Source organism: Anthonomus grandis, chromosome 13, assembly GCF_022605725.1.
Source record: "Anthonomus grandis grandis chromosome 13, icAntGran1.3, whole genome shotgun sequence".
NCBI classification, from domain to species: Eukaryota; Metazoa; Arthropoda; class Insecta; order Coleoptera; family Curculionidae; genus Anthonomus; species Anthonomus grandis.
Genome location: NC_065558.1, coordinates 15807357 through 15833852, shown reverse-complemented (window position 1 = coordinate 15833852; position 26496 = coordinate 15807357). Strand labels below are relative to the sequence as shown.

The 26496-nt window shown below is 34.3% G+C and overlaps 1 protein-coding gene and 1 long non-coding RNA gene across 3 annotated transcripts; one reads left to right on the top strand and one right to left on the bottom strand.

Moving 5' to 3' along the window:
* The first annotated feature begins 1044 nt into the window (after positions 1 to 1044).
* Positions 1045 to 25930, top strand: LOC126744086 (protein phosphatase PHLPP-like protein). 2 transcript variants are annotated; one of them, XM_050451433.1, is made up of 16 exons: positions 1045 to 1205; positions 1329 to 1585; positions 13913 to 14072; positions 14126 to 14245; positions 21519 to 21672; positions 21732 to 22211; positions 22260 to 22584; positions 23391 to 23602; positions 23659 to 23811; positions 23873 to 24081; positions 24135 to 24309; positions 24364 to 24583; positions 24686 to 24824; positions 25042 to 25212; positions 25271 to 25397; positions 25490 to 25661. In XM_050451433.1, the coding sequence occupies exons 1-16, from the start codon at positions 1086 to 1088 to the stop codon at positions 25510 to 25512; spliced, it is 3045 nt and encodes a 1014-aa protein (XP_050307390.1). In that variant the 5' UTR covers positions 1045 to 1085; the 3' UTR covers positions 25513 to 25661. The 2 variants fall into 2 exon arrangements, with proteins under 2 accessions (XP_050307390.1, XP_050307389.1); XM_050451432.1 differs by having other exon boundaries at positions 1047 to 1205; positions 25470 to 25930.
* On the bottom strand, positions 12604 to 13580 carry LOC126744094 (uncharacterized). Its single transcript, XR_007663057.1, has 2 exons — positions 13151 to 13580; positions 12604 to 13096 (listed from the first exon to the last, which is right to left on the bottom strand). It is a non-coding gene; the product is annotated as an uncharacterized LOC126744094 (long non-coding RNA).
* Positions 25931 to 26496: the final 566 nt, after the last annotated feature.

The following is a 26496-nucleotide window of genomic DNA, read 5'->3' as shown; positions in this document are numbered from 1 at the left end:
ATAATTTAATTTAAGAGAGGGTAGAAATAACAAAACTGTATTACAAAACAGGATCATTGCAAGAGCTATTGTTTGATTTTATAATGCGTTACATTCGGACAAACATATTAGCGATTAGTATGTGGCTAAGTTGATAAGAAAATTTAAAGAAATGAAATCTATGTCGTAATAGCAATTATTGAAGAAATCGACCAGCTTTGGGACACCCAAAGTACTCGATCGATATTGGAGTAACTCGAATCTACATTTGTTTCGAGAGGTACACTTTCTATATCCTGAAAGAATAAATGAGTGAGGTGGCATTTTCGGAAGTCATATTGTAGGAACTTTCTTTATTACTGGAAACTAAAATACAATAGAGCCACGAATTACAGAAATAATAGAATAAGACGTTAATTATATCGAAAATGACATTCATTTTCAATAGGATGGTGCACCACCGCACTATGTGGCTCCAGAACGACAGTTTTTGGACATCCATTTTCGAGTCATTGGATTGGCAAATAGGGGTGCCAACATCGATAGGCCATAAATAAATAATGACTCATAAAATATTTTTATTACTGGAAAAAAAGATACATAGACTGTGAAATACAAAAGCTGCAGCCTCATGATTAAAATAAACTAAAAATTTAGACAATTTTATATTCTGCAGTATTTGTAAAGTGAATTACAATTAAGTAAATTACAGTATGTTTAAAATATGTACTTCAAGCCTTAGTATGAAAATAAAAATATCACCTTAACTCAGTCCTTTTCACAACTGGACCTACAAATATTATTTTCTTGTATTATTTTTTGCAAATGAGTATTTCCTTAAATAATTCCTACATTATGCCAATTATCCAATACATCATGTCCGTTTTGAATAAGAAAAATACCTTTTTTGACGCTTCACGTACTACCATAGAGACCAAAATTATGCATGGTACAAACTACGGCCTAAGAATAAAGATTAACCAAGCATATCAACATGTCACGGTTTGATCGTGTAACACACACAGAATCACAATTGTCTGATGTGGGACTTTTTTCAGTTGGTGCCAAATGGCTTAAAAGTATAGACGGTATTTTTATGAAATAAAATGTTGACTACTTGTGTACCTCCGAAAAAACCCTTAAGACTATACGAATCCCAAGCATATAATATCCGTGAATGTGATAGTATTGAGGTGGATTCTTTAGACGGAGATTTAAAACAGGAGGTAAGTTACATTTCCTTGGTCAGTTGCTTCTTACATAACCGTTACTTTCACTCTACACTTATCAGATCTCAGACACACTTCAGTTAACTAAAAATTACCATTTTTCTGTTTATTCTTTCGCAGGCGTCAGTTAAAGATACAACATGGACTCAGCTTAATTTGAATAGCCTGTACAAGAGCAATAAGGAATATTACGTGGATGAAATAGTGTTCCCTAGTGAATCTTTACAATCTCTATCAGACTTAAAAGTGTTGAGTTTGAGGCATAATGACATTCAGAATTTTCCGCAAAGTGTCTTAGAGTTGACTACTCTAGTGAGTTTGGATATTTCGGATAACTGTTTGTTGACTTTGCCGCCGGAGATTGAGCAATTAGACAAGTAAGTATTTTTTTTAAACGTGTATTTTTTTAAACATGTTGCATATAAAAGTTAAGTTATACAGGGTGTTTCATTAATATTGCGAAAAAATTCAGGAGGAGTTTCCTTGCTTAAAAATAATAAAAAAGTCCCTATAAACCTATGTCCGCAAATGCCTAGTTTCTAAGATAGAGGGTGTTAAAGTTTTATTTTTATTTTTGTTTTTTCTTAATACTTTTGGTAGTTATGCAGATATTTGAACGAAAATTGGCATCTGGGAGTTTTTTGATATGGTAAATTCAAACTTAATGTTACGAGGGTTCTCACTTGTAGAGGGCGCTACATACACGGTTTTTAATACTTTAAAGCGTAATAATTTTCTTATGGTTGCTTAACTATTTTTTTACAACAAAATAAATTTATCTATCATTTTCACGTAAAAAATATATCTTGGTCAAAGTCGCTACGAGCCAGCGTTTTCGAGATTTTTGGAATTAAAATAATAAATGCATTACATTTAAACGTTTTAGATTCGAGATATCATCAGCTTTAAATATGGAACCTGGAGTTTTTATTCACTATTCAATGCTCTTTTAAAACTTAAAAATAAATGTCAATATTTTATTAAGTTTTATTTTATATTTTTTTGTTACAAAATATTTTTTATTTAGTGAAAAAAAAAATACCCAAAGTTCTTACGACAAATATCTACTTTTAAAAAAGCCACTTGATGGAACAAAGTTATAACAGTTGTTCAAAACGTGAACACCTAACTGCAACACAGGCCTCTATTCTACGACGCATCGATTGGCGAACTCGTTCAAATATTCCGGGCGTGTGTTTAATTGTTTCACAGGATGCGATAATGCGATTTCGTAGTTCTTCCACGGTATCTACTGGGGTCGTATAAACCAAATGTTTAAGGTAACCCCAAAGGAAAAAGTCCAAGGAATTAATGTCTGGAGATCTGGGAGACCAAGGTTCAGTTCCTCCTCGGCCTATCCAACGATTCGGATCCACTGTGTTTAAATTTTCACGTGCAATTAAACTGAAATGAGGTGAGGCTCCATCGTGCATGAACTACATTTGCAATCTTAACTGCAATGGAACATTCTCCAAAAGTATGAATTCGCCAATTTTTTGTTGCATCCAACGGCAAAAATTTAGTCTCAACGGAAAATCAGTCGGTAATAGTGCTTTTACCCGCTGGATATGATAAGGGAATAGAAAGTTATTATGATTTATATTTAAGTTTAAAGTAATTTTTCTAGTGCTTGTTGCAGGATTTTCCTCAATTTCACTAAGCAAATTTTTATCTACTCGTGGAGTTGCTGCTGTGGTCTTATGTTACCAGTAGTTTGTTGTTGAAAACTTCCAGTGTCACAAAGGCGTTGATGGAGACGGGAAAATATCGTATGATGACTTTTTATACATATTTTTTCTGTATTTCTGTTGCCTTTAGAAATTTCTTATACACAACATTTATTATTGAAATTTTTTAAAGGAATTATACACAACTTAAAAAAACCAATTATTGTGTTTTTTAAAATGTAATGCATTCATTATGCTAAGTCTAAATATCTCGAAAACAGTTGCTTGTAGCGACTTCGACCAAGATACCTTTTTTCCGTAAAAATAATAAATAAATCTACTTTTTTATCAAAAAAATAATTTAAGCGACCATAAAAACGATATGACCCTTTTAAAGTATAAAAAATCGTGTATGTAGGTTTATAGACACTTTTTTTATTATTTTTAAGCAAGAAAACTCCCCATGAATTTTTTAGTAATATTAATGAAACACCCTGTATATAAGTTATTAGATCTTTTATGATGCCAAATCTATCTATGTCTTAGTTTTAAGGTGATGGACGTATTTGTAAATATATAAACTATTTTTGTGTTAATGTTGTAAAAGTTTAAAAAAGTCCAAGTAAACCTTTCAGATTTGGTCTTGGTTATGTAGCGATATCTAAGACCGATTACTAAATTCACCACAGATTTTAAGCATATTTCCTACAAATATTGTTTGTTCAATATTTGTGTTCATTAAAAAATCACTTGAAGTCTAAATATTTTTTTTTCTATGAAACAAGAATCGGAATATTTTGGAAGATATTTTCTTATAGGTGTTTAGTTAATAAAGTCGAAACAGAATATTTTATTAATCAAAGTATTGGTCATCGTTAGAGATACTTTTTCCCACCTTTTTGCCAAGTAATAGATTCCTTGCCAACAAAAGCGTTCATTTTTGGAAGCCAACCATTCATCAATTCAAATTTTTACCTGTTTGAAAGATAGGAAATGTTGTTCTGAAAGTCTTACCGCCTTGATTAAAAAGAGAGATGATAGTGAGAAGACGACAAGTCTGAAGAATACAGCGGGTGGCAAAGGACGTCCCATTTAATAAATATCCAAATATTTTTTTAGCATTATTATGTTGAAATATAACTTTGTCGTGTCTTTGGGCATACTCTAAACATTTTTCCTATAATGCTCGATTCAAGTTGATCAACTGTTGGTGTTGTCATTCACCAGTTTTTGTTTCACCAGGTTTTAGCAGTTCATAATAAACAGCACCCTTACTATTCCACCAAATACAAAGCATAACTTCTTTTCCGTGTAAATTGCGTACAGGTTGTGATGTTGATAGCTCACCTTGATCTACCGATGCCCTGCACTTATTATTAAAATAAATCCAGTTTTCATCACTTCATTTTTTGCTTGGCGGCCAAAATTTCACAAATGTTTCTCTCCTTTGATTCATAAGGGACCCATTTTTCGACTTTTTGAATCTTACCCAATGCGTGCAGACGTTCGGAAATAGTCGATTGAGCAACATTTAATACTTCTGCTAACTGCTTGAATATTTGAGTTGTGTTTTTGATACCCAATATGCTTCTTTAACATTCAAGTTCAACTTAATTTTTTTTGGGTGACCCGAGGGGGGATTCTTGTCTTTCACATCAAAATCACCACTTTTGAAGCATTGAAACCATCGTTTTCATTTTTTTGAATTGAAGCATGCTTACCATAAGCTTACTATATATTCAATTATACTATTTAGATGAAAGAATGTAATAAGGCTTTCCCGCAAAACGTCTTTTCCTGGTATAAAATTCGACATTTTTGATGCTAAAAAGAATAATGTTGTTGACAGATGGAAAAATCAAAACAAAGTGACTTTGAATCGTATTTGTTTACCCTTTAAAATACAATCACGAGTGTTTAGTTACTAATACCTGTAACGCCATCTTTAAACAAAATCGACAATATTTACCGAAACACTTTGTTGAAAGTTCATAGCAGTTCAGGTTCAAAAATGTCATTACCTTTTGATGAAGAAAAATGTTTGATCTCTTATATGACAAGTTCAACACTAAAAAAACTAGGAGGATTTTTTTTAAATACAGAGCATCATATTCAAGATGTTTATTTTTTATGACTATTATGCACGTAGTATGCATTCCAGTCCGATATGGTTTATGATAAAGAAATACGCCCTCATTTCACAATAAGGGCGCGAATGAATATTCCTGCACCGCTTACGAAATAAAGCTATTTATTTATTAAATAATATATCGAAATGCTTCGTAAGGCCCTTTTATAAATTAAAAGCAATTTAAGCAGGAATTAATATGAAACTTTTTGTACAGTTTTATAAATAACGAATTATATTTTTTTTTCAGTTGACCCTTACTTCTTCTTCTTTCTTCTTCTTTCAGCAACCCTTCACAGTCCACTCCTGGACATAGGTCTCCCCTATATTCTTCCATGTTTCTTTGTTCTGTGCCAGTTGGTGCCATCTGTTGCGCACTTTGTTTTTGACATCATCGAGCCAGCGTAATTGTGGTCTGCCAACGCTGCGTTTATGTATGCGAGGTCTCCATTGAACGATGTGTCTTGACCATCTCAAGTCGTCCTGTCGGGCAACGTGTCCTACCCAGCTCCATTTCAGTTGGCCTTTGCGTGTTATGACGTCTTCAACTTTAGTTCTTTGTCTAATACAAAAATCATTTGTGATATGGTCTCTCAGGCTTATTCTAGATGATATGGTCTCTCAGGATTATCTAGCATCATCCGCTCTATGGCTCTTTGGGTGGTCCAAAGCTTGTTAGCTGATTTAACAGTGAGTGTCATGGTTTCCATTTCGTAAGTCATCACGGGCAGTAAGCAAACATTGAAGACCTTTCTTTTCAAATTAATTGGAATAGTTTCATTTCTCAAGACGTGTGACAGTTTACCGGTGGCTGCCCATGTCAAACGAACATGTCTGTTTAGTTTGGCAGTTTGATTTTCTTTGCCCAATTTGATGCAATGTCCCAAATAAACATATTTTTCGACGTTGTCAATAATTCGGTTTTCTATATGTACTTAAATATTGTCAGGTGACATGACTTTTGTTTTATTTAAATTCATGGTTAAACCTATTCTTTTCGATTCTCTTTGAAGTTCCGCCAACATCTCCTATAATTCTATTATATTCTGGCCAAAGAGTACTATATCATCCGCAAAGCGTAAATGGCTCAGATGTTTGCCGTCGATTTTGATGCCTGTCTCGTTCCAGTCCAGAGTTTTAAAAACGTCATCCAGTGCAAGTGTAAACAGCTTTGGGGAGATGGTGTCCCCTTGTCTTACTCCTCTTTTTATTTGAATTTTGTTTGTTTCTATCTCTTCCGAGATTTTAACGGTGATTGTCGCACTTTCGTATATGTGTTTGAGAAGCTGCTTGTATCGAAAGTCGATTCTTGCATTGTTCATGGCCTTAAAAATAAAACTCTACGGAGTCAAAAGCTTTGTTATAGTCAACAAATGCGAGCTGTAGTGGTTCATTGTACTCGTTGCATTTTTCTATTATAGTGCGAACGGATTGTATGTGTTCTATTGTGCTATGACCTTTTCGGAAGCCAGCTTGTTCCGGGAGCCATCTAGTTTAGCTGTAAGCCTATTTGTTACTATCTTTGTCAGAAGTTTGTATAGGTGGGGGAGTAACCTAATAGGTCGATAGTTGTCGATTCTCAATCTATCTCCTTTTTTGTACTGTAAAATCACCTGGGCCTTTTGCCATGCTTCGGGGGTATCACGCCTTCTGTCATACATTTATTAAGATGAATTGTCAATGCTTCTACAGTAGATCTTCCTTCAAGTTTTATCATTTCAGCTGTAATTCCATCTTCTCCTGGTGTTTTACCGTTTTTCATTTGAGACAATGCTAGTTCTACTTCTTCTCTAGTGATGTCAGGAAGATCTTCGGAGCCTTCATTGAGAATCGTTTCATCAACTCCGATTGCTTGTTCTGGGTTGTCTCCTGTGCACAGTGTGCTATAGAAATTTTCCACGATATCTATCAAATCTTTACTGTCCTCTTTGGTGTTTCCGTTTGCGTCCTTTAGTTGATGTATTTGGAGGCGTCTATCATTGTTACGTGTTTTAAGTACTTTCATGTTTTTGTTGTTTTCGATGGTCGTTGTTATCATTTCTGTGTTGTATTGCCTTGTTTTCTTTTTTATCAATCTGTTAATTTCGTTGTATTCATGAGTCCCTTTCTCCAAGTTTCTTCTCTTCGCCATGAGTTCTCTAGTTTCCTTTTTTATTTTTGAATTATTTTTCTTGGTAGTGGCACATATCTTTTTGGCTGTCATTCTAATGTCAGTACTTATTCTGTTTTCTAGGTCGTTTATATTCAAGCTGGTCAGTGCTTCTTTATTAGACAATTTCTTGTTGAGTTCAGCTTGGAATTTTTGGCGGTTTTCCTGAATTGTTTTTGATGTGGGAAATGGTTGTATTTTGATTAGCTTATTTCGTTCACTCTTCACGTTTATTTCTATTTTAGCTCTTACCAACTTGTGATCGCTACCAGTATCAAAGCGATTTAGGGCCGAAACGTCTTTTATAGTAAGCTTTTTGGTTAGTACGTAGTCGATCTCGTTTTTCGTATTTGAGTTCGGGCTTCTCCATGTCCAACGTCTTTTTTCTAATTTTTGGAAGAAGGAGTTCATACAGTACATACTTTCTTTTTGGAGATAATTTATCAGTCTTTCTCCTCGTTCGTTGGTACAACCCAGTCCGAATTTACCCACATATTGATTTCCGTTTCCCGCTGGTACTCCTAGTTTAGCATTGAAATCGCCAATAATGTATTTATAGTGTGCTGTTTCTATTGTCAGCGCCTGTGAAATGTCTTCGTAGAATCTCTCTATCTCATCATCGGGTGCAGAGCTTGTAGGGGCATATACTTGAATTATTTGGACGCTATATCTTTTCGATATCTTCAATACTATGTAAATTACTCTACTTGATATGGATTTCATCTTAGTAACTAGCCGCTTTATACTCTTATGAATCATTATCGCTGTTTCGCCAATGTGTGTATTTTCCTCTCTGTTGTTTCGATACAAAAGGTGACCTGATTTCAGTGTGATGCATTTTTCGTCCGGTAATCTGGTTTCGCCTAGGCCCAAGATGTTCCATTTGATATGGGATAGTTCCACCTCTAATTCTTCCAGATGTTCAGTTGATCTCATTGTTCGAATATTATAGGTGGCTAGGTGAAGTTTAAATTTGTTCTGGTCCTATTCGTAATAACGAATGGAGGGGATGAATTTTTGCCTCCCCCAGAATCCTTAAGGCTGACCTTGTTACTGGTGTGGGATTTGTCATGCGATGATTTACCCACCTGGGGTACTATTTCGTTTGTTTTAAAATCCATCATGGTTTACGGGGTTTTTTAGCCATAATCTTCCACGGTGGCTAAACGGGTAAGAAGATGTGAATATCAGCCGCTCCTGACATGGAGAACAGACGCTGTTTGCAGCCGTCCACTCTGGATCAGACGCTGCCTGGGAACTTTCTTACCGGCATGGGTGGCCCTACCGCCGGCATTGCTCCCTGGCTGTAGGTTACTGAGCCCTCTCACCGACGATAAGGTGACAGTTCCCCCAGAGAGGGTGACCCTTACTAATAGGGCTAAATCTAACTAATATGAATAGAGCCAATTTCGTAAAAGTAAAAAACGGCTTTCTTATCCAAGAGCACTAATCTTCAAGTTCATTACTCTACTTAAACTTTAAAATCTAAAAAAAATGCATGATGCAAATGTAGCTCCATGCAATCTCCTTCCCCTCACAAATATATAATTTCTAACAATTTTTTATGCTCATACATGCTTTAAACTTAAAGATGTTCAAACTCAGAGTTTTAAAAGGAAGTTACATAGTATATAAGAAATATATGGGCTGTGATGTAATAAATTTACAATAACTAAAAATTAACTGAGTTTTAACTGAGTCTAATTTACTCAACTAGGAGCTAAGATTGATTGACCTTAAGCTTAGTTAAAAATTTAACGTAAACAAAAAAAAAGAGAAACTGGTAAAATGTATGGAAATCTAAGGAGGTTAAGGAGTGAGCTAAAGGAATTGGCGTGAACAGCTAAAAGAAGAACTTCTTAACCTGGGAAGAGTATGTACATTAAACAACTAATCGATAGCGTGAAAACGGTGCTACCTTATATTGATAAAACAGATGGTTCCCCAATCTTGTGCAGAAGTGCAGGCAGATTTGAAAAATGCTAAAGATCAAAAGGCAATCTTGGATTCCGATAAAAATCTTGGAAACGAAGAATCTAAAGAGGCTTACCAAAGTATTCAATGTGATCTACGATAGGGGTGTCATACCCACGGAATGGCTGAAATCTGAATTTGTTACCCTGCCCAGAAAGCCGATTTCGATCAATAAGCTTAATGAGCCATCTACGAAAGATATTCCTGAAGATAATTGACAGTAGAATATTTAAACTATGTGATGAATAGATCTCTAAGACCCAATTCGGATTTAGAAGTACTGTAGGTACTAGAGAGGATCCAATGATGCAAGGATGTCAACTGCGATATATACGCATGTTTTGTAAATTAAAACAATGTATTTGATCAAGTGTGGCATATAAAAGTGATGCAAGTTCTGCAAAAAGCTGGCCTGGATGGGACCTTAGAATCATCAGGAAATTTGTACTGGAATCAGATGGCTTGTGTCAGAGTAGAGAGAGAGAGACAACAGAAGAGATACAAAAATTACGTAGTGTAAGACAGGGATGCATACTATCTCGTAAAATTTGCAATCTGTACTCGGAATACATAAGATATGCAAGATATTGAAGCTGGTATGCTGCTAAATGGAGAACGATTAAATAACATAAGGAATGCAGATGATATCATTATTTTTGCAGACTATCTAGCTGCGTTACAACTAATGGACAGTGTTACACCATACAGTCGATCTTATCGTTTGGAAATATACACCAACAAATCAAAGTTTATGATAATTAGTAAGAGCGAAAACACTCGCGGTATTTTATTGGTAGAACTTGAGGATGAACATAAGTGATAACTGGGACTATTCTGTGGAGATCAGAACGAGTATTAAAAAAAGTCAGAACAGCATTTGCCATCATAAAAGAAGTTTTTACGAGCCACGACTTACAGCTATCAACGAAAATTCGCCCATTGTGATTTTACGTATTTTCAATTCTTTTTTATGGGGTCGAATCGTGGACGCTTACGAAGACTTCCTCCAAAAAACTTGAGGCACTTGAAATGTAACTGTACCGAAGAGTCCAACAAACGCCTTGGACAGAGAGAATAACCAATACGAAAGTGCTGAGAAGTATGGGAAAGGAAAACAAGTCCTGACTTAAGACTCGAAAGCTAGAATATCTTAGACACATAATGCGTAACGAGAACCGATATATCTTTGTGCAAAAGATCCTCCAAGGCAAGGCATATGGAGCTAGAGGAGTGGACAGAAAAAGAATATTATGGTTCAAAAATTTAAGAATGTGATTTAACCTATCAACCACTGAACTATTCCGCGCTGTTGTTAACAAAGCTCGAATAGCCAACATGATTTCCAACATTCAGAACGGGTAGTAACTCTAAGAAGAAGACCTTAAGGTTCAAGTAGCAAATCCTATCCAAAAAATTATATGGAAAATTGTTGAAAGTAGAGAGTGAAAAAAGGTATATTAGCGTGGTCTTATATTATACGTGAAAAAAATATTTTTCAACTTTTTATTATAATGTCTGATTTTCATGCAAGTTTTTGGATGAGATTTGCTAATTGAACTAATTAAGGTCATCTCACTTACTTTTTAATAATTGTAGATCTAGTCTAATCTATTACGATCCATATATTTCTTCTCTACCATATTTAATTTACTCGTTCGCCTCATCTTACAACTCCATGATCCATAAATAACGATTTTTTAGAAAACGGTGTCCAACATATCTGTACAGCATGTCCATGCAGGGTGCTCAATATAAGGATCCTACAAATGGGAATTCCGGTACCGGTCATAGATACAGCTTAGGTTAAATTAGGAACAAGTTTCATTCCTTTTTGGATTCTTTAAAGCATATTTACAAATCATAGAAAATATAAAATCAGATATAGGATGCATTTTTATTTCTGGCCATATACAGGGTGTCCGGACCCTAAATTTTTTTGATCCAGTATGAGCGGTCAAATTTAAAGTTTAAAAAATAAAAATAAGTAATACTTTATTTTAGAATAGATTTCTTATTAAATTTTTTGGCCGTTTAGTTTAATGTTTGTCTTTGATCAGTAAAATGGCTATTCAGTGTTGCATAGCTAAAAAGAGATTCTAAAAAATATCTATTTTTAAGGCGTGACAATCGAAAATCTGATCCAAGGGTAGGATTTTGGTACGACTTCCACTAAAGTGCCAATATCTCGAAAACCATCGATTTTCTACTAAGGTCATTTTATGTTTTTCTGGGTGCTTATGAGTTGCTCCATCAGCCCCTTCAGTATTATCGTTGACTTTCCGGACACCCTGTATAAACAAAAAAATAATATTTTGGTATGTCTTAAAATAAAATCTGAAAATAATAAAGTCAATATTGTTAAATTTTCTTTTTCCAAAATATTTTGTATCGGCCCGTGAAAATTTTGTAAGTTTTTCAACGCCCTGTAAATACAATTCAAAAAACATAACTTCTACTTAATTTCACCTAAGCTGTCTTTACAACATGTTAAGATCCCCATGCGGGGATTGGGATCCTTATCTTCGGTACTAGATATTTTTTTTGGAAAATATTATTACCCTACTGCTTTTTCTTCAAATAAACATATTTTTTTTTAAATTCTAATTTATTCTGGGACAGATTTAATTTTTTAATTTTTTTTTCACGATACGCCTTTTTGACGTAAAAAAAATATAAAAGGAGCATGCTTCAATTATTGAAATAGTATTTTATTAAACTAGTAAATATTATATTGGGCCCTAAAATAGCTTAGTTTTTAAAATACAGGGTGTTAAGGTTTTAATTAAAAAAAGTATACTTATTTTTATACCTTGAAGACATAATAAGCAATAAAGAACGTCAGTGTCATAATATTTATATTAACAAAATGTCAATTTCTGATAACGAGCAAAGCTGATTTAAAAATTCCTAATTGATAATTAGCATTTCTATTGATAATTAGCCACTGTTTTTATATCAAGCCAAAATTGAGTAAAATCTCAAAACATCTTTGAAAAATGTATTAAAAAGTAGTATTATCTTATCCTATATCTTAAAAACCAAGCATTTTAGGGCAGACATGTGTATTAACTTTACGATTTGAAATTGGCCTAAATTTCAAAACTTTTAAACGAAAATCACTTATTATCAGTAGATAGTTGTTGTTTATATTTTTTTTTATATACTGTTATTTTAGCTGCATTGAGGAGTTTTCGCAACGTCGATATTTGTTATTATTAGTCTATTGCATTAAAATAGACACAATTAAGGCGGTCTATATCGGTCCTCTTATTGACAGAATTATTTTTTTTATGTTTTTATCAGGAATGATTCACATAAAAAAATTATTCTGTCAATAAGAGTACCGATATAGACCGCCTTAATTCTGCCTATTTTAATATAATAGACCAACTATAACAAATATCGACGTTGCGAAAACTCCTCTATGCAGCTAAAATAACACCATATTATTTAAAAAAAAAAAACATAAACAACAACTATCTACTGAAAAATCTTATTTCCATTTAATCAATATAAATCAAATTTAATCTTATATCCATTTAATCAATGGCAAAAGTTCACTTTCTGGTAAGTAAGTAAGTAATTTTTTTCCTTATAATAAATCTCGTAAATATTATCAAATAGATGAAACTAAAAATTTAAATTTTATAGCGAGAAATAAATTTCGAAAAAATATAAATTTTTAAAGAGTTCACTAGGTTCTAGCCCGCATGGACGCCACTGGTAAAATAAAAAAATTATGTTCTAAAAAATAGTACTAGATGCATAGTAACTATCTACTAATTTTCATAAAAATATCTACAAGAATGTCAAATTTATCGTGAAAAATAAGATTTTTTATTAAAATGTTATCACCCTGCAGCTCAAAATCTAATAATTTTCGAATAGGGGTTTAATGAACAAAATTTCCTTATTTTAAGGCCCTCTAGAATCCCTCCAAGTTTGTCCCAGTATGAAAGACCCTGATTATCTGAAAAATTATACACGAATTATTTATACTAAGGAAAGTATGTATTGCTACTACCTTTATAAGCCAATATTGTCAGTTTAAAAGTGCTGCACATGGTACGGCTTATGAGATTATACAACTCAAGTTTTAAATAAGTCCTGTACATAACTTGGTTTTATTTTTGAAATCACTTATGAAACGGATTTTACACAGTAAATTTAAAGTTATTCGTGTTTTTTATTCTCTTCTTTTTCTTCAATTTATGTGAAATTATTCTTATTGCTTCTAAACTATTTTTAGTCAGATTCTGAAGAGGTTTAAATGACGAATGTTTTGTAAAATGTCTTACAAACCACCATTTTAAGACTTCCATATAGAACAAATGCGATTTTTTTACGAAACATCCGTTGTTTCAAAGTTACGCTTTCTCGACAGACCGAAACTGCATAAATAATTAAAGAATCGCTTCTTCGGATCGGCCATCCGTGCATGGGCGCCCAGTACACTTATTGTTTTGACCATTACCGCACGCGTTTTTTTAATTATTATTTTAGGTTAATTAACGAAAATTCAGTGAATACTAAATTAATATAACAACTGATTTATACAAGTTTAACCGCTTTTTCATCTGTAGAATCACCCTGTACAAAACAAATCTCAACATCTTTGTGCTTTAATGAGCGACTTCCTTCCTCCAAAATAAACGACCCGAAAGCCTCATATACATTATCGAAATTCATTGTTGTTGTTTTTTTTAATGACCTTCAGTCAATAACCCGCTTGTGCATCCTGAAAAGAACTTTCGATTTCACTATCGGTGTGCAACCGTTTTTACAGTTTGAAAGAGCTGATTCTCGACCAAAATCTCCTGAGCATTTTACCGGTGACCCTATGGAACCTGAAGCACTTGGAGATCTTAACGGTGGCTTCGAATCGTTTGACGGTACCTCCGGACAAGCCCGCAGAACCGCCGGAGATGAAAGCATTGATTTTAGCGGTAAGGTCACTGTTGTTAGAGATAAATTTGTTTTATCCTGTTTTTTTTTGTAGGAGTCTGAGCTTAATCCGGAGAATCGCAGGAACGCATATAATAAGCATTCAAATGGTCTCACCACTTTAAATTTAAGAAACAATAGACTGAAAGGACATATTATCTTAGGAAATTATACTGTAAGTATTTCCATAAAATGCAGAGGAGAAGGTACAATTTAGGACTACCATTTTGTTTTCTTGTTATTACTAATTTATTTATAAGACTACGGTATTGTTGTTTGGTCGCCAGATAAAGGGGACTTTCTCTGCCTTATGCTGATGATTATTTAATTTATTGAAAAACTTTTCTTTCAAATTTTTGTTTTTAAAACAAAAATTACATTCAAGTGGTTATGGTGAAGTGAAAGTTGAAATATAAGCAACGGAAAAAATGCTACAAAAAAGAAGATTATTTAATTTCTACAAAAATCACAGACATAATCATCTCGTCAGCACCTGCACAGTCGACATGGCACCATAGATTACACATGAAACATTGAATCCAGACTTCACCTTTGCAGTCTTTTTGGAAAATTTTATTAGGCAAAATAGGCATTCTGTATCTAAATCCTCTTTTTTAATCATTAATCATTATTTTTATGTTCGTATGATGAAAGTGAAATACGTGAAATAATCTTATCTGTCACTAACAAACACTCGGCTGGTGATAATGGAATTCCCTGCTCTCTTATTAAACACGTCCTTGAATTTTTGGTGACACCGATTACATATCTTGTTAATCTGTCTTTTGAGAAGGGGTCATTTTCATCGGCTCTGAAAAACTCTCTTGTTGTCCCTATCCATACGGGAGGTGATAAGCATCTGATATCCACTTATCGAGGAATTTCACTCTTATCGGTGTTTTCGAAAGTTTTTGAAAAGTGTCTCTCTAAACGTTTGGAGTCTTTTCTACTCAAAGAAAATTTTAGTAAATATCAGTTTGGTTTCAGGACGGGTCGCTCTACACAAGATGTAATTTTGTCCCTATATTCATATGTTTTGTCTAATTTGGAATTAAACAATAAATGTGTAAACCTATTTTTTGATTTAAAAAGAGCGTTTAATGTAATAAATAATAACCTAATGTTGGATTAATTTAATGACTGTGGTATGCGTGGTCTTGCCCATAAATGGATTAAATCCTACCTGACCGGTAGATATCAAAAAACGATATTAAAGAATGGAAATATTTCAGTTGCGTCTGAGTCCCTACCAGTTGTTAGTGGTGTACCACAGGGTAGCATTTTGAGGCCATTGTTATTTGTTATATTTTTTAATAGCATCTTGGATGAATTTCCTGGCAAGCATATAGCAGCGTTTGCAGATGATGTTGTCATATCAACGTCGAGTGGTAACTTAGAAGAACTATCTAGAGGTTCAACCGGGGTAGTTGATCGAATGATGACTATCAGTAGCACGAACAGCCTAGTGCTTAAAACTAAAATGATATTTTTTAGTCTTACCAATTTGAATAAAAGCTTGCTTATTAAAATGCATAACAAAACCATAGAACAAAATAAGGTTGTCGATTACTTAGGAATATTAATCGATGAACATCTTAGTTGGTCATGTGGATATGTTTTTAAAGAAATGATCAATTTATGCCTATGTGATCTGGCGTAATAAAATCGATATTGGCCTGATTCATTTCTTCTTTATTACTATGGTTATGTCCAGTCATGTTTGTCATATGGCATGTGTTGGGGTAACTGTTCTAGAAGTGGTGAAGTTCTTACGGCCCAGAAAAAAATAATTAGAACTATTTTATTTAAGCTTTATACATTTTCTTGTAGAACACTCTTTCCAGACTTATTGAAATTATGCCATTTCCTCGGTCATGCATATAAAGCGTAGCCTGTCCGACTATTCTTTGTCTAGAGGTACCCACTATGAATTCAGGGTTAACTTAAATTTGGATTTACCCAAACATAAATTAACCAAAGTGGCAAACAGCCCAGTAGTTTTACTAATTAAATTATACAATATACTTCCCATTGAAATAAAAAAAAATTAGAAGGTTATAAATTTTAAAGCTTCATTGAAAAGAATTTTAATTAAAATATCCTTTTATACGGTAACAGAATATTTAAATTGCAGCGTCTCACCCTTACTCCCATAATTCGTATTTGTTTGTTTGTTAACTGTAGTTTTCTTATATTCTTAGTCTTTAGTTAATTGTAGATTTTTTATAGTTTTTTCTTAAGGCCTTTTAAAAGTTGTATGTTTAGGTCTTATAGTTTTATTTTTTGACATTATCCGATATTTATTTGTATGAGTCTATGGAAATAAATATTTGGGTATTGAGTATTAAATCATCTGGTTTCTTTTGTCTAGAAAAGTCATTGATATCTAAGTCGTAATCCACTGGCGCTGATGTAAACTGTGCCCCATAGTCTTCACTTTCAGATTTTTGTACGATTAAATCTTTTTGGATTTTTTTTAACAGACGTAACATTTTCTTTATTATTATTAGCAGTGCTTGCCACTTATTTGTTTTTATAAAGTGGCGAGGTAATTGCAGCTGCTTGCGATGCTTTTCTGCCCCTATTAGTCGTTTTCTTTTTAGATATCGGAACTGATGAAATATCATAGGATGACAGTTTTTTTTTGCATTCCAGATAAACCAGGTTCCGCATTGCTTCTATTAGGAGAATTTTTTTGCATTTCAGATGAACCGGGCTTCACGTGGTCTGAACTGGGTGGCTCTACATTCAAATAAGACATTGTCTTTGATGGTGTTGTTATCTTTTCTAGAACCAGAACAGAATAGTTATTCGTGGCGTTATTTTTTTCACTCTGAGCATTACAGTGTTCTTTGTCTGTTCCTATTTAGGTAGCAAGAAATCTTGTAGCAATTGCACCTGTTTGTGTTTTGAGGTAGGCTATTACAAGAAGTTCACCAATGTCATATTGGGATAACGGTCGGTGATTGTGATGAATCCATTGTATTATCTCCTCATTATAATAACTTTTAAACGCACTTATGAATGACGCATATGACTATAATGTCCATCTAAAAACCTGAACAGGCGAAGATGCAGACGGCTTTACTGGGTGATTGACGTGGTCTGAACCTATCTGTTATTGACTGAGACGTAACTGTCTGATAATGTTAATTTGTTTAAAAAAAAACAATTCTAAATCTTAATTAATCTCCAAACAACTTCATTCCCAGTTCCATTAGTTGGTGGTTTCTGCACACCCTTAAAGCTTCAGCCTTCTTGAGCACATCAATAACTCTCTCATTCGCCTCCACCAGATGGCACAGCAAATCCTCAAAAGCCGACTTAACGTTGGGAGGTAAAGTCCTGATTTTCACTTTCCTGAAGAGTTGTATGATGCCCTCCGCCCAACCAGACTCTACGATAAAATCGCTTATCCAAGAGATCTGTGATAAAATCTCCGCTTACGTTTGCATGCTCAAAAACCAGAATTCTATCATTTCTAGACAGTGTTCTTTGTAGTTCATCGCCACGACCAGGGCTGGGATTCTAAAATCACGACTCGATCTCGATACGATCACGACTTCGAATTCGATCGCGACTCAGTCGTGACGAGAAGGGTGATTCTAAATTTCAATCGTTGGCTAAGCTCGTTTTATTCGATTTGATTTAGGTTTCTTGGTATAAATTTGTTATTGATAAACACTAAGAATGTTTCTGTATTTGTCTTGTTAATTTTTTTCGCCTCCGTGTTTTTTTATTTAAATATATGCCTTTTTTATATATATTATTTCTTTTAAAAAAAAATGTCGTTTAAAACCACCACTACCCATTGGGAAGTAATTATTGAATTCATGGAAAATCACAAAAACTTGTTTATTCACTTTTGGTTTTAATATGACAACATGGGTGCAATCAATAGGACCTATAACACCAGGGAAATTGAATCTCTCCATAAATGTTAATTTATTAATTTGTTTCTCATATCTTATATTTGGAAAATTAATGAATCGGTCAGCAAGGTGATTATCAGTATTACATTGTCAGTAATTTTATGGATCCAACGACCTGCAGTAGTTTCGCTAATTCCAAATTTAAAATCTTGTCCAATGCTTCTTTGGTAACAATCTGTGGCATAAAATCTTGACATACTAAAACTGCGCATTCTCTACTTCCTCTGCCTCTATTATTAACAAAAGATTTGTGGAACATAGGGTCGAATTATATCTACTCGTATTACTTGTTATGTTTAAGAAAGCTTCTTATATACTAATGAAAATCTGGTATGACTATTTGTATACAATCAATGAAACAAATACGTTTTAAAAAGGATGCTGACACATTATGCACGTATCAATAAGGAAGAAGCTGTATCGTCTGGTGCATACGATATATCCAAGCGTGTCGTCGACAAAACCACAATATAGGCGTCCCATAAGAATCGTATCTGATATCGAAATATATCGAAAAATCGTTTTTTTCTACTTTCGCTGACAGTTGTTTCAGCAACAGGAGGCCAAGCACGGCGAGGTTGCCATGCAAAATCAAATTTTCTGGAGCGTCTTTCAATTCTGGTAACGCAACGTATCGAATATAAACTTCAATAAGTTGTTAAACACCTGACTGAATTCCACGTATTTACTTTTCAACACGGTTAAGTTCATCAAGACGTTACAAATACTGATCATAGCTAGCCGGGCGTCCTTAATATCTTCAAGGATTTCTGGAGTGAGTTCCGGTTTGGGTTGGGTAAGAGCCATAAGTCTCTCAGCCCTGGGTACTGAAGCCCTTTTGTAGTTCAAGAGTCCAATAAAACTCCAGACGGCATTGCTGCTCACTTTAAGCATAGTTGAGCAAGATTCGTCTTCTACAGCCACATGACATAGCGCAGGCAAAAGGACTCTTAAAAGTTCCATTTGGCCTATCGGATCCTCCACTTCCCAAGGTGTTCCAGCCTTTTCAGCTATCCGTTTAGCTTCGTAAGCGTGGAAACTGTCGAACGCCATTTGTAGCATGAAGGGAAGCAGCTGGTACACCCGCTGTCGCATAGCGGTGGTTTCTTGGGCCAGCCATGCCGATAACACCCTGATGGTGGCGCAAACGAATAGTTTGTCTTTGCCTTGCAGTTTGTTTTTGTCCTGAGTCACTTTTGTGGTTGGTTATGGATTCATCCATACGGATAGAGTAGGTAGAAGCAGAGGTGTTGCGGTTTATTTTAAAAATGTTGAAAATTAGAAACAAACTTTACTATTTTTCTCTAATTTACCGTCCGCCAAATATCAACTTTAATGCGTTAATAAATTTCTTCGAGAATATATTTACATTTATCTGTATAGATAAATTTTGTTGAACAAATGATATATATGGGGATTTTAACATTAATCTATTAATTGAGCAAAATGTTTTAACATCATTTTTTTAATTTAAATCAAATTTTAAATCAACCCAGTAATATATCAGATAACTCCGTATCATTACTTGACCCTATATTTGTGACATGATATTTTACTCCCTTTACAGGCACTGTCTCGTTAGAAGGTATTTCTGATTATTGTTTGGTTTACTATAAGCTAAAAATCGAGAGAGCTCATTGTATACCTCATTTTATTACATATAGAAATTTTATGTAATAATTAACAATTTTGATGCTGATAATTTTCGCACTGATCTTCAATCAAATATTTTCTTCACATAATATATGAACAAAATATAGATAATAAGATTTCTTTATTTAATCAGCTTCTTCTTTTTCTTTTTGATAAATATGATCCATTTATCCATATAAAAATTATGTGGTTATCTATTTTGTACAATTTAAGTACATTGATAAGCCATTTATGTGGAACTGCATCAAAAGCTTTTCGGTAGTCAATGTATAATGCGAAAAGGTTTTTCTTGTTGTTGTGTGCCTGATTGCCAAACTATGGAGCTGATAATTAGCCGTTCTTTATACCCCATGTCACTGTTGAGCCGCTATGTCTGTACAATGTCTGTAAATACGTTATGTAATGCAAGGTGTAATTAGTTTATAGAGTGAATAAGCATATTATTAGCCGATATTTAGCCTGATCTTGAGTGTTTTGGCCATCCTTGGCTAAGAGGTAAGTAGTACCTTCGGTTAAGAAATTAACCATATTCTAAGGATTCATAAGCACATTGTTTAGAAGGGCGATCAGCTGTTGATGTGTTGACCACAATTTCTTAATTCATGTTTTCTTTAGTAGGCTAATGGCAATGTTTGTTGGAGCAGTGTCATTGAGCTTTTTATAAAATTGCATCTCTGAGCGTTCAAAAAGTAAATTATCTTGTTTCCTTTTATTACTGGATTTATACCTTTTTAAGCGACCTGAAAAAATAAATAACTTCTGCTTAAGGGTGTCATTGGTGTCACATTGTTTCGGAGTACAGTTTTCTGGGTTCTGTTCTGTATATTGTTGGGTCTGACGCATTATTTCCTCTACCCTTTCTTGTATTTTTCTAGTTCTTATACCTCTGATGTATTTCTTTAGACGTCCAATGTCCTTCCTAATATCTTCAATATTAGTATAATCAATATACAAATATATAATAATTAATATACAAATTATAGTTGTTTCCTTTCCCATGGCGGTGTCGATCTTTCTTCACATGTAATACTTTGCTGATTATTTATTATTTTTAATACCAAGATTTTAATAACAGTGGTAGCCGCACCGTAGATTACCTATTAGATATTAGCTGTTCCAGTGTCGTAACTGTAAGAATATATTCAGGTATAATTAATTTGGTAGTTTTTGGGAGAATAGTCAATTTGCGGGAAGAGTTAACTCCAAGAAGAGCTGTCTTGTTATGGAGTTTATGCCTTCATACTCTGCCCTTTTAAATTCTGTTTTAAATGTATGTTCCTTGTTCTAGTCTTCATTTTGGACTTCTTGATTTATTAGTACTCCTGGTAATAGTAGATGGTCTGGTGGTTCTAAGTTTTCTTCCTCTTCTGTTTTCTTTTGGTGAGCGTTGTCCTGCAAATTGTCCCTTACTTCGTTTAAGACCTGTTGATCATTTATTTTTGCTGCAATTTCCCTTTTAATAGAGTTAATTCTGATATCAAGTTCTTGCTTCCAAGAATGACGCGGTATTGGTCAGCGACGCTCTGCTTAGTTACGTTCATATTTGGGTATTTTTTGCAGAATTCAATATGTAGCTGTTGTCTGTAGCCAATCATCTGTTGCCCCAGATTTGTTAGCTTAAAAAAATTCTTATTATAAATTTGTGTCTGCTGTCCATTTTAAGTGCGGTTTCGGTAACCCTGCTTGAGTGACGACCTACCAGAGTGAGTTTCCTACGCAATACCTGCAATATTATTATAATTATTATTATTGTATTTTTATTATTGAGTTTTAATTGAATTTAAAAATACTTTACTATTATGTCAAGAGTAAGTTAACTTAAAGCCTGGAACAAAAGTTCACCGCAATTTTTAATTTTTTTAGAATTTAACCCATTTAGACGTAAGCGAAAATAGCATAGAAATTCTAGACCTGGGAGCTGTGGAGCAACTTCAAGTGCTTCGTTGCTCCAGAAACTCATTGGCCCAACTGACCTTATACGGCAAAAACCTTGTCTCAGTCATTGCTGGCAATAATAGTAAGTACCTTCACTCTTCTCCTAATCACTTTATATTTCATACAACGAACAAATTTTAGAATTAAAAACCTTCGCGACCACTCATCCACCAATCAAATTGACTCATTTTGACGTATGCTATAATGATCTCCAAACGCTCCCCGATTGGTTATCCGGGTGCAGTGACTTGCGTGCATTGTTCGCTAGTAATAACTCGCTTACAACCTTGCCAGATCACCTATTTTGCAATGAAATGCCTTATTTACAAACGGTGCAGCTTGCCTACAATCAGCTGCAATATTTGCCGATGATACAACGTAGATTACCTATTGAGGAGCTCTTTTTACAAAATAACAGCTTGGCTGAGTTACCAGATGATTTTTTTAAATTCGTTGGGGGTGTAAAAGTGTTAAATGTGTCCAATAATAGGCTAGTGGATTTGCCTTGTCCGGATAGTAAGTTGGTTTTAGAAAAGCTGTTTTTGACTGCCAACTGTTTGGTTGATAGGAGTGTAGAGAAAATTGCACCTTACTTAAGGCACATTAAAGTTTTACATATGGGTAAGCGATACATTCTAAAATGGGCTTTTTTAAATAATATCTTTTTAGCTTATAATAATCTAACATCTCTGCCGGATCGTAGTGCCCTCTACTGGCCAGATTTAGAAGAACTAGTTTTGTCTGGAAATAAACTCTCTCACCTGCCAGAGAACATCTATCAAATTAAACATTTATCAATATTAAGGGTCCATTCTAATTTACTACAAAGCATTCCGAAGCTTTCCGGTTTAATGAAGCTAAGAGTGCTGGATCTGGCGCATAATCAGTTGGATCGGATCGACTTGGGCGCATTAATACCTCCCAATTTAAAGTTTTTGGATCTGAGCTGCAATACTAAGCTACATGTTGATGGGCAACAGTTTAATAATTACAGGTACGCAATATTTAAATTGATATGATTTTTTTCTTAATGACAGCTAGATTAACTCGGGAACATTTCTCAGATCATTTTGAGCTGAGTTTTTTTTGCTTAAAAAATGTGAACTGAGAGCCTTTTAGCAATTTAGGTCTTAAAGCAGATTCGAAGAATAGCAATGAATGATAGGTGGAATTGTATGGGTTGAGTTGGAACTGATGTAAGGGAAGAAGTTTGTTTACACAAGGCTGATTTAACCTGTTACTTCTCTTTGAAATCGCAGCCACCTTTTTTATCTGTTGGTTATTCTTGGGATTTTTAAATCACTAGGCTAGGTCAGAGCCAGCAACGGTGGCTATAGTATAGTATAAAGAATAATTATACACAAGTGGCTTGTTCTTTATATTCAGGATATATCTCATATGTAATGTCTTCTTCTCTACACTTGATCTTTTTGGGAATGGTGCTGACTTAACCTAGATATATCCACTATCCACATGGGAAACATGACCAAATCAATTAGATTGTATTAAAGTGTGTTTGATTTTTATGATGTTATAAGGGTAGTACTCTAACCACATTGATGAACAGACTGCACATTGTATTGTAAAGTGCAATATTTTCCTTTCTCGCTCATTAAGATCGTTATCGTTCTTTAAATTCTTAATAGATCTGTATTCCAGTGGTTTAAGAGTGAAGAGGTTCGCGGATTAATAGGTTATGAGCGAGTATCAACCATTAATTTGATATCAAAGCGATCCACTGAGAAGAAGAACTTTTACTGTTGAAATGCTACCAAAATAATGTTTTCTTATTTATTTAAGAACTCAAAGGCCAATGTCTTTGGTAGACGTTAGCGGAAAAAATCGCACTTCTTTACCATTGTCACCTGCACCATATTGTGAAGCCGATTTGACTGATTCCAGTTGGACTGTTGGATTTTCCGAAACTTCTGGAGCCAAATCTAAATTACACGTCACCCAGATAAGGCTGCCAGCATTTTGTAATACCGAGGCTCTATTTGGAATATTTGATGGTAATCACAAACAATTAGCGGTACAATTTTTAATTTAAATACTTACGTAATTTTAGGTGAAAATAATGGAAATAGTTTAACGGGGGTAGACAAGGTGTTGCCACGTTTGCTTTTGGAAGAAAGAACTGTCAAAGAGACCGCTCACGAGTACATGAAATATACCATGTTGTCCACTTATAGGCATTTGAAGTCTAAAGGATTAAGACATGGTAAGTGAATGGCTTGGTTGCCAAGTTACTAATTTTGATTTAAAATATAAATTCTCCTTAGGTATTAATGGGTTACTAATCCACATCTTGAAGCCCAAGCCAACAAGCAGCAACGACTTTAACTTCTCTGAAAATCTAAAAAAGTATATAATGCGTATCGCTACCATTGGTGACATGAAGGTTGTCTTAGGCAAGTGTGGTGGTGAAATACGGCTTTTACCAACTAAAGCCAGGAGGCATATACGTACTAATCCTGCTTTACAAGTGACAGTAAGGCAAAGTCATTTAAGATTATACTTAGTTAATTTGGACATAATTCTTAGATTCCGGATCCCGAGGTGGCCGAAATCAACTTGGAAGAGCAGGACGAGTATATGATTCTGGCAAATAAGAATCTCTGGGATGTAATGACTCCCGAAAACGCCATCAAGGAGGTCACACTTCAGAGAAACGTAATTTTGGCTGCTAAAAGGTTGCAGGATTTGGCTCAAAGCTATGGTATAGATCTTCGTCATTTATTATAGGATAATTGCAATAAAAAACCTTTTTCAGGTGCAGAAGAGAACTTAAGTATAATAGTAGTAAAATTCAACCTTTTGAGTTCAGACGTAGATTTGCTTATGCGCGAACTAAGGCAAACCATTCGAAAAAATAAGTATCATAGTGGAAGCGCCAACTCGATTTGCCAGCCCGGATGTTGCTGTGATGCGTTAAATGCAGATTGCATAGAGAGGATACCAATGCCGCCTCCTATGATGATGGGAGACGATAGGTTAGTTAATTAAAAATAAATATTTCGTAGCAAAGTTAATCAAGTATGTGACATTTAGATAATATCAGTTTATAAAGAAATTGTCTGCTTTAAAATCTGTAGATCCTCACCAAGTGGTCAAAGCGAGCACGCTTGTAGCGACTGTAATTCCGCTTCAAAAATGTTTATTAGTCAGTTGGCAAAACAGTCAGAAAACAGGCTATTTAGAAGCGTGACTCCATCTTTATTTGAAGCTGTAGAGGTAAGAGAATTTTTAATAATATTTAATCGACAAATAGACTAAGCTATTATTTTAGCTTTTTTTTTGCTATTTAAACCTAATTATTTTCTGGTTTGTACATCTCTTTTGCCTGCATAATTATATCTTCCCATTATCCACTCTCTCTTATTCTCTTCACTATTATTTTTCTGCCTCCTCTATTTCTTTTATATTTTAAAAATGTTGATATTATCCGTAGGTAAAAATTAATCCAGAAAGAAGAAGTTACAGAGGGGTGGCGAAAGCTCTAAAACAACGCAAAGAAGACGAAAAAAATAAAGAAGTCGACTCAGACTCGGCGCTTTCTGAAGAACAATTCAAATGTTGGGAATACATGTTGGAACAGAACACCCAACTCTTGTTTGATAAGGTTTAAATCAATTATTTTAAATTTCATACCGCACCTTATTTAAGATCATACCTTTTAGGAACTGAATACTCTTAACCGGGGTTCAAAAAACCAACATTTCCGAGTAAAAACTCCCAGTTTAAGTAGGAGCAGCCCCCATTTAGCCTCTTCTGACAGCAATAATAACAGTAATTCACCCATAGCAGGTCAGTAGTTAACACATCGTCCTGTTTCATCCTGTGACTAACGCATGCAATTCATTGTTTTGAAAAAAAAAGGTCAATTTCTATCAAAACAGTTCGGCAGCTCACGTTCGTTTAACGCCACACCCATCCCTCACTACCTTTCGAAGGGTTCTCGTCTAGGATTAGACGCACATCGCAAGCATGCCGCATTGATTGGTGGACCTAATGCAGCATATTTTGGTAGCTTACAACGACTAATGCCGTATAATTTGGAATATGATTTCGCATTGATGCACGAGAGGGGACTGGTGGACTCTATAGACTTGGACCGGATGCAACAGTATTGGGGCGTGGCAACCACTGAGTTGTAGTTAAGAACGATTGTAAAGTGTAAAGGATGTACCAAGGTTTTTAGATTTTTATTTAGTGTTTTTTTTTAACCATTTGTGCATTGTTGATTGATTGGTTTTCTATTTTTTCTTTGTAATACAACCTTATTTATGTAATTTAGTATTTTGTAAAATTTTCGTCGATATGTTAAATAATTAAATCATTTTTTTAATTATATATTTGGTTAGCAAGTATTTATTACAGGTTTTATTTCTGATTTCCACAGTACCGATGTTAATATATATGTATATGATTCATATATATATTAACATCGGTTAACTTCTACCCGATTAAAGTTAATTTATGACACTCAATCATGTTCTGTTAACTAAAAATTGCCTAAAAATTGTTTTCTTTACAAGTGACGTAAACGCAATAGAATAGACCTCGGGGTGGAAGCAGCTTAGAAAACAGTCTTAAAGAAAATTAGAGGAGAAACAGCGGCTGGCTAGCTATTGATTCGGTGAAGGATGATGAAGAAATGACAAGGAGGAGAATTCCTGAGGCATCACCAAAACTGACATAAAAACCTGACTCAGAATCTCTGGTAGAACTTAAATATCGTAATATTTTTGATCAGTTATATGCAAAATATCTAAACCTTTCTTAAAAAGAATAATGATCTTTAAACCTATCTGATATATTGGTTTGGTTAACACTAAGTCTCAAGTAATACAAGGACGTCTAAGGTAAAAGAGAAGTTAGGTTAATCTCGATTGATATATTTTAC

What these genes read in the sequence shown, in the direction of transcription:
- LOC126744086 (XM_050451432.1), top strand. Translation starts at nt 1,086, where the DNA reads ATGTTGACTACTTGTGTACCTCCGAAAAAACCCTTAAGACTATACGAA. An exon ending in CATTAAAGTTTTACATATGG is followed by an intron (nt 22,212 to 22,259) that starts GTAAGCGATACA and finishes ATATCTTTTTAG; the next exon opens with CTTATAATAATCTAACATCT. An exon ending in ATGATGATGGGAGACGATAG is followed by an intron (nt 24,584 to 24,685) that starts GTTAGTTAATTA and finishes TAAAATCTGTAG; the next exon opens with ATCCTCACCAAGTGGTCAAA.